Source organism: Delphinapterus leucas, chromosome X, assembly GCF_059928025.1.
Source record: "Delphinapterus leucas isolate spDelLeu-1000000601 "Yukka" chromosome X, BTC_Dleu_Yukka2, whole genome shotgun sequence".
NCBI lineage: Eukaryota > Metazoa > Chordata > Mammalia > Artiodactyla > Monodontidae > Delphinapterus > Delphinapterus leucas.
In genome coordinates this window covers 35,256,272-35,274,472 of record NC_143150.1, presented here as the reverse complement: position 1 = coordinate 35,274,472, position 18,201 = coordinate 35,256,272, and the positions used below count along the sequence as shown (strand labels likewise).

At 40.9% G+C, this 18,201-nt stretch overlaps 1 protein-coding gene across 7 annotated transcripts in view; it reads right to left on the bottom strand.

The window, feature by feature from the left end:
- The window catches only part of AMOT (angiomotin), a 65,938-nt gene that overhangs the window by 14,600 nt on the left and 33,137 nt on the right, over window positions 1-18,201 (bottom strand). For all 7 annotated transcript variants that reach the window (XM_089904165.1, XM_022556695.3, XM_089904166.1 and 4 more), the window contains 3 exons: window positions 18,043-18,188; window positions 4,060-4,209; window positions 3,136-3,326 (listed from right to left, as the gene is read on the bottom strand). In XM_089904165.1, coding sequence (XP_089760291.1) covers window positions 3,136-3,326; window positions 4,060-4,209; window positions 18,043-18,188 — 487 coding nt within the window. The remainder of the gene's footprint in view (window positions 1-3,135; window positions 3,327-4,059; window positions 4,210-18,042; window positions 18,189-18,201) is intronic.

Here is an 18,201-nt window from a genome sequence, read left to right as displayed (position 1 = left end):
TGCCGGAATGGGTATAAAACAGATAACCCAATATGTCTTCTCACCTGAGAAAAGACAGATGTCTATTCCTACATTAAAAATCTATATTTTATTATTCACAGTGGCCAAACACTGGAAACAATCCAAATATCCATCATCAAGTAAATGCATAAACTGTGGTACATCCATGCTATGGAGCACTACTCAGCAATAAAAAGGAATAAACTATTGATATACGCATTAACTTAGAGCAAGCTCAAAGTAATCATGCTGAGTGAAAGAAATCAAACAGAAAAAGTACATATTATATGGCTCTTTTTATATGACGTTCTAGAAAAGGCAAAATTACAATGACAACAGATGTTGTCTGGGGTCAGGCATGGGAGGAGGGGATCAAGTTAAAGGGGCATAAGGGCACTTTAGAATGTGTCCTCTATCTTGATGGTAGTGGTGGCTACATTATTATATACAATTACCAACATTCACCAGACCAGACACTTAAAATAAGTGGTTTTTAAATATGTGAATAATACTTCAATTGAAAAAATTCTACAACTACCATTGTATGACCCCAGCAACATTTCCTAATTGCACAACTTATTACTTATGTATGAGCTATTATTTTACAAATATATTAAGTTTGAGATACTTAATATCTCAGGATAATAAGCAGAATACACAGAAACTGAGCAGGCTGGTACAACGTGGCGCTAGATTTAAGGATTTAAGTTGTATAGAGTTAGAAAGCATTTCCTTTCTTCTTTTACTTCTTCCTTTTGCCCTCTTTCTTTTTTCTCCTTTTTTTCCTTCCTTCATTACTCAAACATATGTTGAGCACTTTCCATCTGCAGCCAATATCCTAGGCACTTAAAAATTATTTTGGAAGAAAATAGAATATAAAGCCTTTACTACAGAAAGGGGTGAAGAACAGAACCTTGGTCAGTACATTTAGGGTTGGGAGGAGGGAAAGTGAAATCACTGGACAGAAAAGAAATGGCAAGAAGAGATGTTGGAAGGGAAGGCAGAAGAGCCCACAGGTTCTGAAACAAAGTTTTCTGAATGTTACTTTCCAAATTTGAAATCTCATAAAGAAAGAAAGAAAGGAGGAGAAGGAAACTAATCTCCGTGGCAGAGCATAAGGAGCAAATCTTCGGAAAAATAGTATAATCTTAGCAATAGAAGGGTCTGGAACAATCACCTAGTCCAATTCTCTCATTTTACAGGAATTCAAATACAATCTCTCAGTCTCTTCTGTGGGTTGTATTAATAGGCATGCAAAAGGTACACAGTCCAGATATGGAATGTTTGTCCGGGAAACTATTACAAAGTGTTCCTATTAGGTGGGAACTGGCTGCTTTTTACCATATTAAATGATAAGCATTTACTGAAAACAGTGATTGCATGGAAACTTTCTACCTGGTGATTTAAAGGAATTCAATTTAAATTAAATCTATTTTATGGGAGCCAACAGATTCTGGAAAGAAATCCATCTGAAAGGGGATTCTCCCAATATTCAAAACTTTCCAGGGAGGAAGGAAAGGGGTAGTTTCTTTATACAAGGCCCCCAAATGACAACCTCCTAGCTTTCCTGCATTTTGACTTGGAGTCTATGCTGAAGTCAGTTTCAACAGTGAACTTCCCAGCACCAAGAACCCTGGCTTTCCAACATTTTCTTACACCGCACACTTTCATGAGCTGTATCTTTCTAAGTTTCTGCTCAAAGATGACAAAAATGCCCTGCACCTCTTTGTCAGTGTTAGGGTTTCCTGAATAACCTCTGAACAAGCACTGGGCACAGGTGTTTTCTTGGGAACCAACAGCTAAAATTACACTTCATTCTGATTCTAAGCTGCCTACAAACTTATCAACCATCTTCCAGCCCAGCTGGGGCTTCTCTGCACTCTCTTACTACACTGGCATGGACTGAGCACACCGTTCTCAGAAAAGAAAAAAAAAAAAAGACAGGTAAGCTTAAGCCCATGAGGACCTCAAAATCAAGGCACAGGCAATTTCAATCTGTTTAAGGTTTATAGGGGGTATCTGGAGACAGACAGAGCATGTTAGAGAAACGTAAGGTGTCTTCCTGAAGAATTGGGAATAGGTTTACAAACCACCAGTCCAGCTTTTAAGCATTGACCTTCCTCTGATTTGGGATGAGAAGGACTCGAAAATAAGTGTATCCACTGCCCCCTCCACACACATATTCCAACCCAAAGTCTGGCAAGTGCTACCAGACTCTGCCAGCTCACCATATTTAGGAGAATGCTAAAAACAACGCCATGGTTTTTTAGTAACTTTCTGGATCGAGACCTATCTGGGTGCAATATGCTATAGCCTGCCTTAGATACCCAACTCCAGACCATGGCCCTGTCTGTATCCCCAACAATCCACATCATCTCCTGATTTGAATTTAGTTTTTGTTTCTTTCCCAACTGATGATTACAAACAGCAGCGAGACAAACTGGATAAGAGCACTGTGTCCTCCAAAGAGCAATAATGAATGTTTATAATGAGAAAAGGGGAACACATAAAGGGCAAAAAATGAAAACGCCTCCTGCCACTTTCTCTCCCTTACCAAATGGAATGTGACTGCTTACATGTGATGAACTTGGAGGCACAGAGAATGTGGGCTTCAAATATAGACCTTCTCAAAGGGCAGGGATGGATTCATGTTCAGCACAGTCTTTGGCATACCTTGGACAAGCCAGAGCTATCAAATGGCAGTAGCCACTCCTGAGTGACATTTAGTTTCTGAGTGGCATTTCTCTGGAGAAGCTTTCATTCCAGTCCTGGGGCTAAACAAAGAAACCTACACATGTGGCTGAAAGAACCTGAGGCTTTGCGGAAGGAGGTGTGCGGACGTTCAGTTGATCCCATCTGCAAATGTTCTGCCTCCTGAAGAAAGCTGAACTATGATTCCAGTAAGTTCGTCAGTAACTTTAATTTACAAATCCTGGACCCTCTGCCCCACAGTTGTTCAGTCTCTGCATAACCAGATTGAAAAAAACAAAAACCACACACTTAAGCAGAAACTGAGAAAAAAGAAACAGAACATTATGGGCAAAAAAACACTGGAAAGTCTATTTATCAGTCACTTTTCTGTTCTCCACACCACCCCTGCCCTTCATTCAGGGACTCTACCAGCCAGCTACTTACCTCTGAGCAGCTACGGTGGCCGCAGCGTCCAGAGCAAAATGTCTCATCACATTCTCCTCTAAATACTTCTGCTCCCACTTAGTCATGTCAGCTTCCAGGGCCAGGATCCTCTCCTCCTTCTCACGAAGGAGCTCCATCAGTGCAGCGGCATTGTATTCTGAAACATTGGTGGGCTGAGAGTTGCCCTGGCGCTGTTGGAGGAGATGCCGAGACCCCAGATGTTAATGAGTTAGGACCACAGTGGCTGAGTCCCATTTGAAGAGCCCTTATTTTTGGAAAGGATTACTGCCCAAGCCACTTCAGTTTGGATTCCGATTCAGAAGCAAGGGGAATTCATAGGACTTTCTACCTCGGGCTTGAGTATGAGACTCTCGATCACGAAAGGAGCCTGCCATGTCAAATGGTCGTGCTGCTCAGAAAGTGGATCAATGGTTTAAAAATCACTAGCCCTGCCGGCCAGCATGGTTCTCCATAGAAACGGAAATTAAAAATCTAGGATTTGGTCTCTGCCTTGCCCCTAAACTTGTTGTGTGACCTTAAGGGAGTCATGCCACCTTTCCTGGGTCTTGATTTTCTCTCATCTAAAAATGAGGTGATGTATGGCCAAATGATTCTAAAGACCATTTCCAATCCTAAAACGTCCAGGAGTCTATCTGTATAGTGTCTTCACTTCTTATAGGGCCTACTGTTTCTGGGGTTCATATGAAAACAAAAAGTGCAAGATAATAGGCATTAAGGATTTTGCTGCGATAGGAAGCTAAGGAAGCCAACTTCATCTTTACAATTGGGAGGCGCTCTGGAGTAAGATCAGTTGGGGCAAAAAACCTGAAGATGAGTAAGAGTGTGTTTTTGGATTCTCATGTCAGACATTATCTGACAAATAAGCAATCAGGAGCAATCTCATTTTCCTGAAGTTCTCTATACCTGCTGGATTCGGAGGGATTCCAGTTCTCTCTCCAGTCGTGTCCGGAGACGGTGCTCCAGCTGCTCTCGTTTTTCACACGCTGCCTGGAGCTGTACAAGAGCTTGCTGCATCTTTTCCACCTTATCTACGTACACTTGCTTCTTTTTCAGCTGAAAATCCAGGTTGGGAGAATTACAAGATAGAAGGAAAGAGAACAACAGGGTCAGTTATACAGCCCCCAAATCCAGCCTTGTGTTTAGATCTCTTCCTGTCCAGCTCCAGAAAAGCATGAATGGCAAGAAGGTCCTTCATGAGTATCGGGCTGCCTTGTATTTACCATACAGATAATGTCTCAAGGGATAGGAATTAGGAGCTCCTTTTTCATCTCTCCCTCCTTCCCCATCTCTATGTTTTCCCCAAGTCTATTTCTATCAGTAGAGTCTGTCTTAGATGGCAAGCTCTTAAGATTCCCATTTATGGATGTCCTCACCTCTGCTCTTCTTCACTCTATAAACTGTAATATTCTGGGAGAGGGTATATCTTACTTTGGTCATTATAGTAGGGGAATGCTAAAAAAAATAAAAGGGGGGCTCTCCAGGGAGAACAGTTTAATTCGGAATGGAAAGGAAGCCTACCCACTTTATATAGCTGTCTCCTCTCCAAGTGAGAGAAAAAGGGTGGTCAACTGCTGCACGCAGAGGGAGGCCAGAATTGTCTTTCTGAACTCTACAGTCCTGGTAATTACTCAATGTAATCATCACTGCTCTCCTGGAATGTTTCTGCTCCTCAAAAGTGAAGCTGCTGGGACTTCCCTGGTGGTCCAGTGGTTAAGACTCTGCGCTCCCAATGCGGGGGACACGGGTTCGATACCCGGTCAGGGAACTAGATCCCTCACGCCGCAACTAATGATCCCGCGTGCCGCAATGAAGATCCCGCATGCTGCAACTAAGACGCGGTGTAGCCAAAAAAAAAAAAAAAAAAAAAAAACAGTGAAGCTGCCATGCAACGGTTCATCTTTAGTTTCTTTATTGACCAGCACTGCCCCCACCCCCAGTTCTTATTAAAAGAACACAGGTCACTTGTGATTTCTGCCTCACTCATGAGCCTGAGTTGATAACATTGGACTGTAATCTCTCAACTATCACTCTGGGACCTTTAAAGATATCTAAAGATGCAAAGTAATGAATCAAATCTAAGACTAAATGAGATCAATTATGATTCTTCCTCTTTGCAAGCTTATGAACCATAACCAAAAACAAAGGTAGAAGCAGGTTGGGACTAAGAGTTTGAGTTCTTTGTACCCTTGTAACTTCCAAGGCAAATCCCATCATGGTAAATCCCCGACTCCGTTGAAATGAAGGAATGAAGAGAATTTCAGAGCTTTTTAAAGAAGGCATACATACCCTCAACACCTAAGAAGATAGGGGAAAGTGCAGCCTTCCCAAATTGTTAGGAATGAGCAGATGGTGCTTCTTCATACCTATAATACTTGTGCGGGTGCCTCTCTTGCTAATAAAATCAACGCATGGACTCTTTCTAAAGTAGAAATTCTTCCAAGCTGGTCACATCTGTTATTATTATTTTCGTGAAACCTGCGGTTAGGGATACTCTCATTATTAAGATTTAAATGTGAAAATATAATTGATAACATGGTCCAAAGGAAATTCAAGAATTCAGCTCAACTCTAACTTTCCAACAAATTCTCAAGCCCTTGAGATACCTAGATAGACAGTTGCAATGTAAGAGGTTACCCACTTTACCAGCACTGCCCACATCCATTTAGCTGGGGCCAGACCAGCAGAACCAACCTGACACCCTCATTGCAGAAACCAGGTAAGACCTTCGTGGTAATGGGTCCAAATCACTGCTCTCTAGAATGTCCACTCAGACAGCAATAGCATGTGCTAATGGGGAAACTCTCCTTGTCTTATAACTGCTCTCTCTCCAAATTAGAATTGCTGAACTTTCTCTAGGTGGAAGAAAACTTATATTTTCCTACCAGACTTGCATTATGCCTTGCCTAGGTGACTGGGAAAACTTTAAAAATTCGTGCTACACTTCTTGACATTTCCTTTCATTCCAAGGCCTAGTTCAATCTAGCCTTGTAAACCAGTTGAGGTGAGTTATAAGTCTAAATGTTTTTATCCATTAGACCTTTCCCTAGTTAATAAAAGAAACAAAAATTGCCATTCTCATCCTCTCAATAAGCTTAAACCTTTCTTTCCTGGGAAATGCGACTATTTGTAATAACACTGACTAGGTCAATCAAGACCTTTAGGCCATGGATGCCTCTGCCTTCCTATTTGCTAAGCTTTGAATAATTGGAGAGCAGGAAATATCCTCTATCCTTTGCCTTTTGGGTTCTATAATCCTGATGAGCTATTTAAAGTTGAATGCACTTATTTGTGAATCGCTCTGAAAACCCTAGGGGAGCAGTGCAATGTTAATGCAGACAGTGTTAACTATAATTACTGAGGCTTACAGGAGTTATACTTAAAGGCAATTAAAGTTAGATAGTATGCAGTTCTTGCCTTGATGGTAAAGTACTGCAACATAAGCTCAGAGAACTGAAAAATAAGCAGTCAGGACTAGGTGTATTTCTCTATGCCCTGCCTTTCTTGAGAAAGGAATCCTCAATGTCTTAGCTAAGGAATCCCCAGCAGTGGAAGTCACTGAGCCAACTGTCTGGAAGGGAAAAGCAATAAAGGCCCAGAGAGTTTTCTGAGTTGGCTGAAGATAGTCACACAAGTCAGACAACTTCCACAAACCAGGCCAAGGAAAATCCCATCATGCTTTGCCACTGGGATGATTTTCCACAAGGTACCAGGACCTCTATTGTTGGCATAATTCTTCTACTTCCTTTTTTTTCACATATCTTTTTTTTTTATTGTGCAAAGTGCCAATCTATTATGTCAGCAGATCCAAATAACAATCTAGTAGTATGGAAAATCAAGGACATTTGCAGATATTAAAACCAAGAGTCACGGACATTAAAGTCCCCAAAATAACTATTTTAATAAGAGAGAAAATTTTACAACATAATATCCAAATCCCCAGGAATTTTTCCAGATAATTTAAAAATTCACCAAACACTTTGCCTATCATAGTTTTCTCTGAGGGAAACTTTTACATCTTCCCTAACAAATCTCTTAACTTTATGTCCAATTATGAATCACAATACCCATATACAGGACCAAGAAAAAGTGCAGCTCAGCCATAAACACCAAGATCGCCTAGTAAATGCTTAATACCTAGGTAATTTAGGGTACAAAAGGACAACTGTTGGAAGCTACCAGTGCGAGACCCTATAAAGATGCAATCCACAAAGTAGGCTATCTTCTAAGTTACATATTCTATGTTTTCTAGATCTCGTCTATACATAGAAAGGAACAAAGGTCTATGCGGCTTATTAACACCTGTACTATCCTGAACTTTATATGCTTCACTTTTTCCTTCATTATGGTAAATCCCCTTTTCTGCCTCTCTTCTATAAACTTATCTCCTGTGCTAAGTTCCTCAAATGTTAGCTCAGTAATTAAGACATCCTAGATCCCCAACTTCACCTTTCAATGCCATCGGAAATGTCAATGGTTCCTTCTAGGTAAAGAGAGAGGCCATACAGTAAAATTGTTAAGGTCATGAGCTCTGGCCTCAGGCTACCCCAGTCCAAATGTTGGCTCCCCACTTACTAGGTATGCAACCTGAGGAAAGCTACTTAATCTCCCTGAACTTCCCTTTACTCATTCATACATAACATAGAGATGATGATAATTTGATATACCTCTAAAAGGAGCAAATGATATAACAAATGAAGTGCTTAGTAGAGTGTCCGGCACAAAAAGTGCACAGAGTTTTCTTTTTTAAAGAAAAAGTTAATCCCAAGTCACACATACTCTAGTCCTCTCAACACTGAACATTCATTCCAGATAGCCTTGACATGGTTCTCATTATCTCAATAACTCTAATTAACACATCAATTAAGACATTAAAAACACAGCTATTTTTCCCCAGGAAGACATATAACACTAGGCCTCAAACCCTTCATGCAACAGAGCTTCAGATATCTTTTTTTTGTTTTTGTTTTTGTTTTTGTTTTTTTTTGCGGTACACGGGCCTCTCACTGTTGTGGCCTCTCCCGTTGCGGAGCACAGGCTCCGGATGTTCAGGCTCAGCGGCCATGGCTCACGGGCCCAGCTGCTCCGCGGCATATGGGATCTTCCCGGACTGGGGCACGAACCTGTGTCCCCTGCATCGGCAGGCGGACTCTCAACCACTGCGCCACCAGGGAAGCCCCGAGCTTCAGATATCTTTATAGGGCAAGGCCTTTCATTGGAGATACAATTAGAAGAGAGTACTGAGTAGCTGCAAGGACACCATATTCTCTCAAAATGACACGATTTAGAGGGCACCTCCACTTTGTGAGAGATACTTTACCTATAGTCAAAGGTACTGTTTAACTAAAGACACTTAGGCAGAGCTCATTCCCTGCCACACACGCATGCGTGCGCGCACACACACACACACACACACACCAGGAATTTCTATTTGACAGCAAATTGAAAGGTAAAGGAACAAGGTGGCAATCAGGAGACTTGGGTTCTTGTCTTAGCTCTGTTTTTAATAGTAATTTGCTTCCCTGTTCTCAGCCTCAGAGTCCCCATTTGTTAAAAAAAAATGATGGGGGTTTTGGGGGGTCAGCAAACCAAAATGGTCAGCAGTGGGCCAAATCCAGCCATGCCCATTCATTTACCTATTGGTTAGGGCTGCCTCCCTGCCATAATGGCAGAGTTGAGCAGTTGCAGTTGCAAAAGAAACTCTACGGTCCACAAAACTGAAAATATGTACTATCTGGTCCTTTATAAATAAGGTGCCAGCCCTTGGAGTGATTTTCAAACTGTGTTCCACAGTCCTAGTGTTCTAAGGAGTGCTTCAGAAGCCACTACAATGGGTGAGTTGTATCAAGTGGCTCCACTTTTATGTGTTTTACAATGAGGGTTCTACATAAAAATTTCAAAAAAAAGGCTGTTACATCTTTGAAGATACATATGAATATCCAGTTGACCCTTGAACAGCATGGGGGTTAGGGGTGCTGGCCCTCCCTGCAGTCGAAAATCCATGTATAACTTTATAGTCAGCCCTCCATATATGCGGTTCCTCCATATCCACAGTTCCATATCCAGGGATTCGATCAATGGCAGATTGTGTAGTACTATAGTATTTACTACTGAAAATGTCTGCATATAAGTGGATTCACACAGTTCAAACCAGTGTTGTTCAAGGGTCTACTGTATATATGTTCTTGTGCTTTGTCTTTTTGCCCTAAAGAATGGGCTTCCCATCTTACCTCACCCCATCATCTTTTCACACTTGACACTTCAGCATGGTTAAATAACTTTAGGTTCCCGAGGACCCCCTTGTATTTTAGCCCTCATTGCCTTTGGATATGGCATTCTCTCTCTTAGGAACGCCTTGCCCACTAGGTTTTAAGAAGTTTAAAAAGAGCAACAAAAAACCAGCAACAGTAGGATAGACAGATGTCTATCTAATAGTCTTTCAATTCACAAATATTTTATGAATCTAAGCTTCCCCTTTTCATCTTCAACACTGACCAGTAACTAAGGGGACTGGACAAAATGGGATCCTAGAAATCTGTATAGGCATATTCTTGGAGGTAAAAAAAACCCCATAAAAGTCCTGCCTTCGTTTGTGTGTATGTACATGTAAGAGACAGATCACATAAGGTGTGTACTCTCCATAGGATCCTAGATGATTTATTTTTCTATGCCTTTAGTGTTCAAGGAAGTGAAAGTTCACTTGAAAAGTTTCTAAAGCCAAGGTAGTGGTTCTGGTGTAGAGACAAGTACCCACAGATCTCTAGAAGAAGCCAGAACCGAGTTCCCTCTAGATACTCAGTGAATGGGGGAACTCATTCCATCCATTTAAATTTTCTTACCAAATGCCAATTTTCAAAAACCTGTCAAAACCCCCCTTCCCTAGCTTCCCTAAACCTGTGTTCTCCTAACATGGTTCCTTAAACCGTTCTTACTTTCTGTCTTGATCTTTTAGACCCACCTTCCCTTCCAATTTCATCCCCATCTCCTGCTATACCCCAAAGGTCCAATCTATGGTAGTTTACTCTTTTACCTCTATACTGATGGTTCTTAACTGGGGGTGATTTTATCCCCAGGGAACATTTAGCAATGTGTGGAGACGTTTTTGGTTGTTACATCTGGGGGTAGGTTGCTATTGGTGTCTTGTGACTGGAAGCCAAGGATACTGCTCAACACCCCACCATGCACAGGACAGCCTCCTCCATCACTATCACCAAAGAATTATCTGGCCCCAAATGTCAATAATGCTGAGGTTGAGAAACCTTGCTCTCCACTTCAGCACTACTGGAGATTTCCTTCATGCCACAATTCTCATAACTGCTTACATTCATATTTTAATGTTATTACTCTCTTTAGTCACAGACCCCTAGCTGAGGGCAAGATTTCTCACTCTGAAACAATGTGCCCCAATGTGCTTTCAGTTTTATCCAAACTGATATCCCTTCAATAGTTCAGCCATTATAATAATTTATCCTGTTTTTCCAGTCTCCAAATCTTGGAATTATTGTCCTTTCTTCCCTCTTTCCTTTGACCACCATATCCAATCTGTCACTATATCTTAATTTTAAATAACATCTCTCATATTCTTTCATTTCCTTATATTTTCATAGCCTACATAGTTTAAGTCCTTATTTCACAACTAAATGATTAGAATAATAACCTAATAGATCTTCTTACTTTGTTGCCCTCTCCCATCTACACACAAGCACATATGCACAGATGAATACACACACACATACACACACGCACAATCAGTCCATCTGACATACAATTGCTATAACAGACTTGCTCAAGTAGAACATTATGGCACTGCCTTATTTAAGAACAAAAGCAATCTACTGCTAGCACATCCATTGAACTACTATTGATTAGGTACCTACTACATATCGAAGGCAACTTTACACCTCCTCTCTCACTTCTTTAGACCACAGCTATTCTTTCTCATCCATATTTTAAACCACTTGGTATTTTTCAATTCACCCCCCGATCTACTGTCTCATTGTCCCCTGTCCATCCTAGATATGCCTCTTAGAAATGCCTTTGTCAATGTTCTAGGCTCCTACTGCCTTACAATTCTACCAGGCCTACTATGCAAATGATCAACCTTTGTATTAGTCTGATCATTTCTTCATCCTTCCTCACCATATCAGTAAACTCTCAAGGAGTTCTTCCTGAATAATCTTACCTGACCCTGATTGCTGCTTTTCCCTAGAGCCTCTTAGAACGTGCACTCTATTAGCAGTCATTTTATAAGATTTTGTTCAAGTGTGGATTCATTCATTCAACAGATATTTACTAAATGTTTATCACACATCAGGCCCTATTCTACATCTGAGAGCAGTAGTGATGCAATGGGAGGCAAGACAAAGTCTGTGCCCCATTGAAGGGCAGTACCCCATAAGCCACTTAAGGATAGGGCCCTCTATTTTCCTTCATATCTCTCTTAGGTTCTAGATCTAGTTCATTTTTCACTACACTCTTGGTGACCAGTTAATATTAAATAACTGTCAAATACAAAAACAAGAATGACCATAGCTTAGCTGTAACAGTGAAAATATAAAAATAATAAACACACACATTCATAAATGTATTCACTTTGCTTGGAAAGTCAAGATAAGGGTTTCAGATCATTCCTATTAAGAGATACGTTTTTAAAGGGGAGTCATAAAATTGGGAGGAAGAACAGCAGGAAGGCAACCTATTGAAGAATAGAGCAAATACTCTTGAGTTCAATCAATCATGTTTTTCCATTGCACTTCTGCAATAATTTGAACCCATTCCCAAGCATTTGGCAGATCTCTTAACCCCCTTCTGACTCAGGAAAATCTGATCCCTGCAAATGAATACCACGTGATGGCATCTCTTCCCTCCTTCCAACAACTGCAGATGTCTTTCAAATTTATTTTTTCAAGGATGGCTATACACAAAATTACCTCTAGGGCCCCTAAAGCTACCCATTTGTCTCAGGCATTTGTAAGGAAGTGATTTAATCATCGACCTTCTCCACTTATTCACTGGTGGACAAAGCATAGTATGGGATATTTTGGAATTAAGAGATCTGGGTTTTCTTCCAGATGTATTACTAACTGTATAAACTGTCTGCACTTTAATTTCCTACTCTACTGAAACTTCCAAGCTTCATAGTTGGGATGTAGTAAGTATTTGGAAATATTTTTGAAAGGTTAAAAATACATGGTAGGAGTGAATAGGCAGGACACAGAGGATTTTTAGCACAGTGAAAATATTCTGTATGATACCATAATGATGTATACATATAATTACATACATTTACCAAACCCACAGAATGTATACTACCAAGAGTGAACCCTAATGTACACTATGGACTTCGGGTGATTATGTGTCAGTGTAGGTTCATCAGCTGTAACAAATGTACCCCTCTGGTGGGGGAAGGTGATAACAGGGGAGGCTGTGCATATGTGGCAGCAATGAGTATATGGGGAAGTCTCTGTACCTGTCCCTCAATTTTGCTGTGAACATAAAACTGCCCTAAAAAAGTAAAGTCTTAATAAATAATAAAAATATATAATATGGATAGAGGGGGTGGGCTACTATTATTAGGTAGATGAACACCAACATATACACACACTCTGATGACTAAAGGACATTGAGACCAATAATACAGAACTAAGTCCAGTGTCACAGAGGCCATCCTTCATTATGTCTGGTTTTCATCTTCCCTTCTATCACCCAGAACTCCAAACACTTATGGTGTCACAAATGTCACAACTGAAGTGTACTTTCTTTGCTCCTCTCCTTCATACAACTAAGTTATATGTTACTCCATGAGCCTTCAGTGATTTCCATTTGATCTTATTTAGCCTTGCCCAGGAGCCCACGGCTCCAAGTAAGAGTTCCCTCTGAAGCAATTTGGTAACACTACCCTGGTATTAGCAAGTTGCCTGTGTCCTCTGCCAAGAAGCTGTGGTCTACTGGTAGATATTAAAAGAATTGAAGAGTAAAAAAAAAAAAAAAACCACGCCTAGAAACTTGCTACCAAGGGAATGGAGTTCATTCTCTTAAGGAGGCTAAAGAAAAATACACAAGACTTTCAATTTGGGAATTTCAAAAGCCAAAATCGTAGGAAAAACTGAGAAAATCAAGCTTTGAGAAGTAGCTCCACCTCTATTGGGGGTGGGGAACACAATTTCTTATACTGAGTGGAGCAATACCTACTTCAAAGAAAATATGCTGCCATAAATATGGGAAAAGTCATCCTTAGATGAAATGCCCTTCAAATAAGTCAACAGAACACTCTGGAAGATTCCTGGGTAGATATGTATTTTATCTGAATTCCTATCAATACTCTCAATGCACACATAATTCATACCCTCAGATCTTCTATCACATTTATAATCCATTATAACAATTGTATGAGTTTTACCTATACCAACAAAATCCTACTGTTTGAGGATTATTTTGGATTAGACATATAAATGTCTATGCCTAGGACATCTTCCTCTAATATTGGGAAAGAAGGAGACTAGTTATGGTGCTGTGTGGATAAGTGTGATAACAGAAAATGATGTATCTCTGAAACCAAAGAGACAAATCAAATAAATGGCAAGAGATCTAGAAATAAGAGAAAATATGAACCATGAAGAATAATGGTGGAAATGAGGTGAAACAATATGAATTTAGTTTTAGAGAATTGAGAGGCGTGGCAAAATGACTCTGGAAAATGCACTGCCACTCAGAGATTTCACTGCAATGTCTAAATGTCTGCACCAGACATTGCAGTTGAGAAAAGGTTAACACTTGGGTCCTTTTTTCCCCTGAATCTCTGTGGCTGTCAATCTAGCCTAAAGCCAAAGAACAAGGCTCACTGGCTCTTTCTGCCAGCCCTCCCACACTTCGCTCTATCCCTTCCTATGCACTCTGCTCAGTAAGCAGCCCACCCGCAGCATCTTCCCTCTTTGATCTTGCCAGGGCCTTTTTCCCACCATCCCTGAAACAATTACCCAAGCAGTGGCTCGGCTCTGGATCATCATAAGACAGCAGCCGGCCAGAAGCCTGGGCTGCCTTGAGCCCTGTGAGTGGATATGCCAGGCATCTGTCAAAACTCTCCAGTGAGGTCAAATTAGTGGGGGGCAGAGGGAGGTCTCTTTGAATGGGAGAATACCATGGTTGCTGTAGGACACAGAATTCTTTTGACTTGGAGTTTAATGAACCTCCACTTCAACAGGACCTACGTGTCCCGAAAGATAAGGGCAGGGATGGAAAGGCACCATTTACGCCAGCCAGCTTCCTGCTGCATAAGCTGTAGATTGGTGGCAAGACCTGGATTATAGTGAATCACCAAAAAACAGGTCTGCTCTTTAGAGTGCTATCCCCTTCTCAGCAAGATACCGTATCCCTCGATGTCAGCAGAGCGGGGTCTGTGAGAGAATCTGTGCTGAACTTGGAAGAGGAAGGAAGTTGTGATTGCAGGAGAAAGTTCTCTGTAAGCCTGAGGCACCATTTCTGTATAGAGCTTAGAGCACAGTGAATGTTGAGTGTCACGGGCAAAAGACTTAATAGGATTAAAAAGATGGAATGGATTTTAGGAAAAGTATCTAAATGAGGACCTTGTAAAGAAAAAGACATAAATATATGCAAGAGTCTTCAGACCATTAAAGTAGTCATAACCGTTCCCTAACCATCTTTTTTTTTTTATTGAGATATAAATGACTTGTAACATTACATGAGTTTCGGGTGTACAACATAATGAGTCAATATATGTGTCAACCTGACCATCTTGATGCAATGCAAAATAGTTAAACCTGAGTGGCCTTGCACTTAGTAGGCTAAGAAAATACTCCCTAGAATAAAGGCTTAATTTGGAAAAGTTCCCCTAATTCTCATTTGCTAAGTAGACTAGAGAGGTTTTCCCTAGAAGAACTTCTAAGGAAAATGCATGGTGCCATTTGTAAGCCATAACTAAATTATCTGTTTCTATGAGACATAGGCAGGCATCTGACATATCCCTCTGCCTTCCAACATGACCTGACTTGAGCCATCTCCAACAGATAGAGGGATATATTTTCTATTTGTGAATACTCTTATTGATTTAGAAATGCTCACTAATTTTGTGAAGGAATCACAATGAAGAAACCTTACTAGATTAGTTCCAGGGCTACCTACTCACCTTAAATACCTCCTAAACGTTCTGTACTTAAAAATTTTACCCCAGGAAAAATGAGACCTAGTGGGGGTTGAGTCACAGCAAAAAAGCAAAACTTCAGTTATCAATTCCTGTCTTTGAAGATAAAGGAAAGGAATGTTTTCCTTTGAATATTATGGAGAAGATAGGACAAATACCACCCAGGAGCAGACTTAGCTCTGATAGGCTACTAAAATGAAAAGGAAAATAGGAATCTGTGGATTTTCCCTGAGATGTGGTTTAAAGCCCCTATATGTGCTAGAGGTGGCTTGAGAGTCTGGAAGGCATTACATGGCCTCTGCCTCTGATTCCACTGGGTAGAAGCTTGCTCTCCCCATCAAAGGTTCCGCCTCCTTTAGCAACAGCAACTCAGAATTTCCCAACAACTAGACTCCATGCAAAAGAACAGGTTGGATGAGGACTAAAAAATTAACAATAATTGATGAGTTCATGTGAGATATCTCTGACCACTAGATGCCATCATTCAATCCTAGCCCAATATTTAGAGCTTCTTCTTTAAATTGTAAATCTACATATTTTGGAGCAGGGCCTTGGAAAATGACTAAAAATCTCTGGAACAAATTCCCAGAAAAGCCTCAGAAGTCTGAAGTCAGAAATATATGTCAGGCAACTGTTTCAGTGAGGGCTGCCCGGTGGGAACTACAGATTAAGATCCTCTCCGTACAAGTATACTATTTCCACGATTAACAACCAGTTACCACTGAGCCCTCAGACACTGCAAACCAAGATGGTTGCAGAATCTTTGTTTCCATTTATCTCCAACTGGAGGGGCACCCTTCCAGGAGGGGCAGTGGGGCTGTTTATATACCCCAATCTCAAAGCAGTCCAGACAAGCTTCTCATAGTCTGTTGAAAAACAGGGGTCCAATGGGTAAAGCAATTTCTTTTCAAATTAAAAGATGCAGAGGTTACTAAATCTGAACAGGCGCCCACATTTTCTTTTTGGGAGTGGAACCAAAGGATGATTCAGACAGGGAGACAGGCAGCAGGGTCTAGGGAATGAAGAGTCATGAGATTCCAGTTTTATTCCTGGCTCTGCCCAAGACTTGCCATGTGACCACGAGCAAACTACTCAGCGGGTCTCTCAGTTTTCCCTTCTCTAAAAGAATACAGTCTTATCCCTGTCCTATAATTTACTCTGTCATTTCCTTGCAAAAAGGGAAAAGAAGGGAATATATGAGGTATGGCGAAGGGCTGGCTAAAGGGTGTGCTAAGCTCTTAAGACCTGGACACCAAGCATGTACAAGTATCCCTCATTTTCAATAAAGCAACTTGGCAGTATTTCTGATCTAGACAACTGATGAAGCAGAACATCAGCCTGACTTTATACAACCTGAAGTTTAACAATTAAGCAATTCAGGTTAAAGGACATCATAGGTTAGATGGCATCACCTACTAGAAAATCATGAGCCCACAATATAGCTCCAACAAGTGTGTTAACACCCACAAAAGAAATCAAAGGATATCTGTAAGTCGGGAGATCTTTAAGAACTAGACATTCTTACTAAGGGAGAGGAAGCAGGCAATGAATGAAAGTAGGAAAGATACCTCACCTGCAATAGCCAGAATGCTCAAGGTTTGGTCACTAAACACTTTTTTGTAATCTCAAGTTTATAAAGAGTTCAGCTTCTTATAATGGAGGCTATTTTTTTCTTTTAAAACAATTCCAATTTTAGAATAGACAAGTCAGTGAGATGTGAAATTTTCTTTACCAAGTTACATTTTAGCATCATTTTTTTGCTGGAATATACCCATTCCCTGAAGTGCAAAACATCTAAGACCTAGTAGTACTCCAATACAATGACGACTGACATCCAAGATTAATGAATGACAGGCCAGCAGCAAAGTTCCCTCTATTTCATATAAACACAGCTTAGTGTTGCAATTGAGTAACATCTACATTGAGAGTAATCAGATACATATTAATCAGATGCTTAGTAGTTTGGGGGCCCTTGCATTTGTCAAGGAAAGGCTCCATCCTTGCACACAAATAACTGAGAACTTCACCCTACCACATACCTACATTCCAGAACCTAGCCAGTAAGAGCCAGGGCAGAGCTCTTGGCCTACCATAAACTGTAAATGGTCCTTGGATCCCATCCTGTGCCAGGCACCCCAAGATTGCTTCTATTCAAAAATCAATCTGCAAAATAAATCCAACAAGAGGCATAGCCCTCAAGATTCATTTTTTTTGCCTGAGAGGACCAACTTCCCACTGAGCATGGGGAGACAAGGACCATTCTGATTTCAACATCCTTGGAGTACCTTAAAAGTGTGTGTGTGTGTGTCTGTGTGTGTGTGTGTATGTATGTATGTATACATACACACACGTGTACACATACATATGTAAGTGTATATATATATATATATATATAAAATCTGTCATAGGCTTAATTTAAGGCAGGGCTAGGTACACAGTCAGAACTTAGGGAAGGCAGGTGGTTAGCTTATTATATGAATGAGCAAATGAAAATTTATCCTTGACCTTGGTGACTTTCTAATCTGGAGCAAAAAGAAGGAACTTGAAGAGAAGAAAAAACAAATCAAAGTCTACTCACATCAGCACAGTTATAACTAGAAGTAGCAGATGGAACCTTCCTGTTGGGGGATGATGCAGCTGCCAGTTCGCCAAAGTGGGGGGCCCCCAGTGCCCTTGGTTCCCCAGCTCTTCTACCCTTAGACTCATATGCTACCCGAGGAAACTACACATACCTCTTCCTCCAGCTTTACCACCTTGGCCTGGGCGTTGCTCAGGGCCTGGTCTCGGATTTCAATGTGTCGCCTTTGGTCCTCGTTGGTAGAACGGGCAGTGGCCAGCTCCGCTTCCAGTTTCTCCTTCTCCCGTTGGCTCTCCTTATCTATCAGGACATG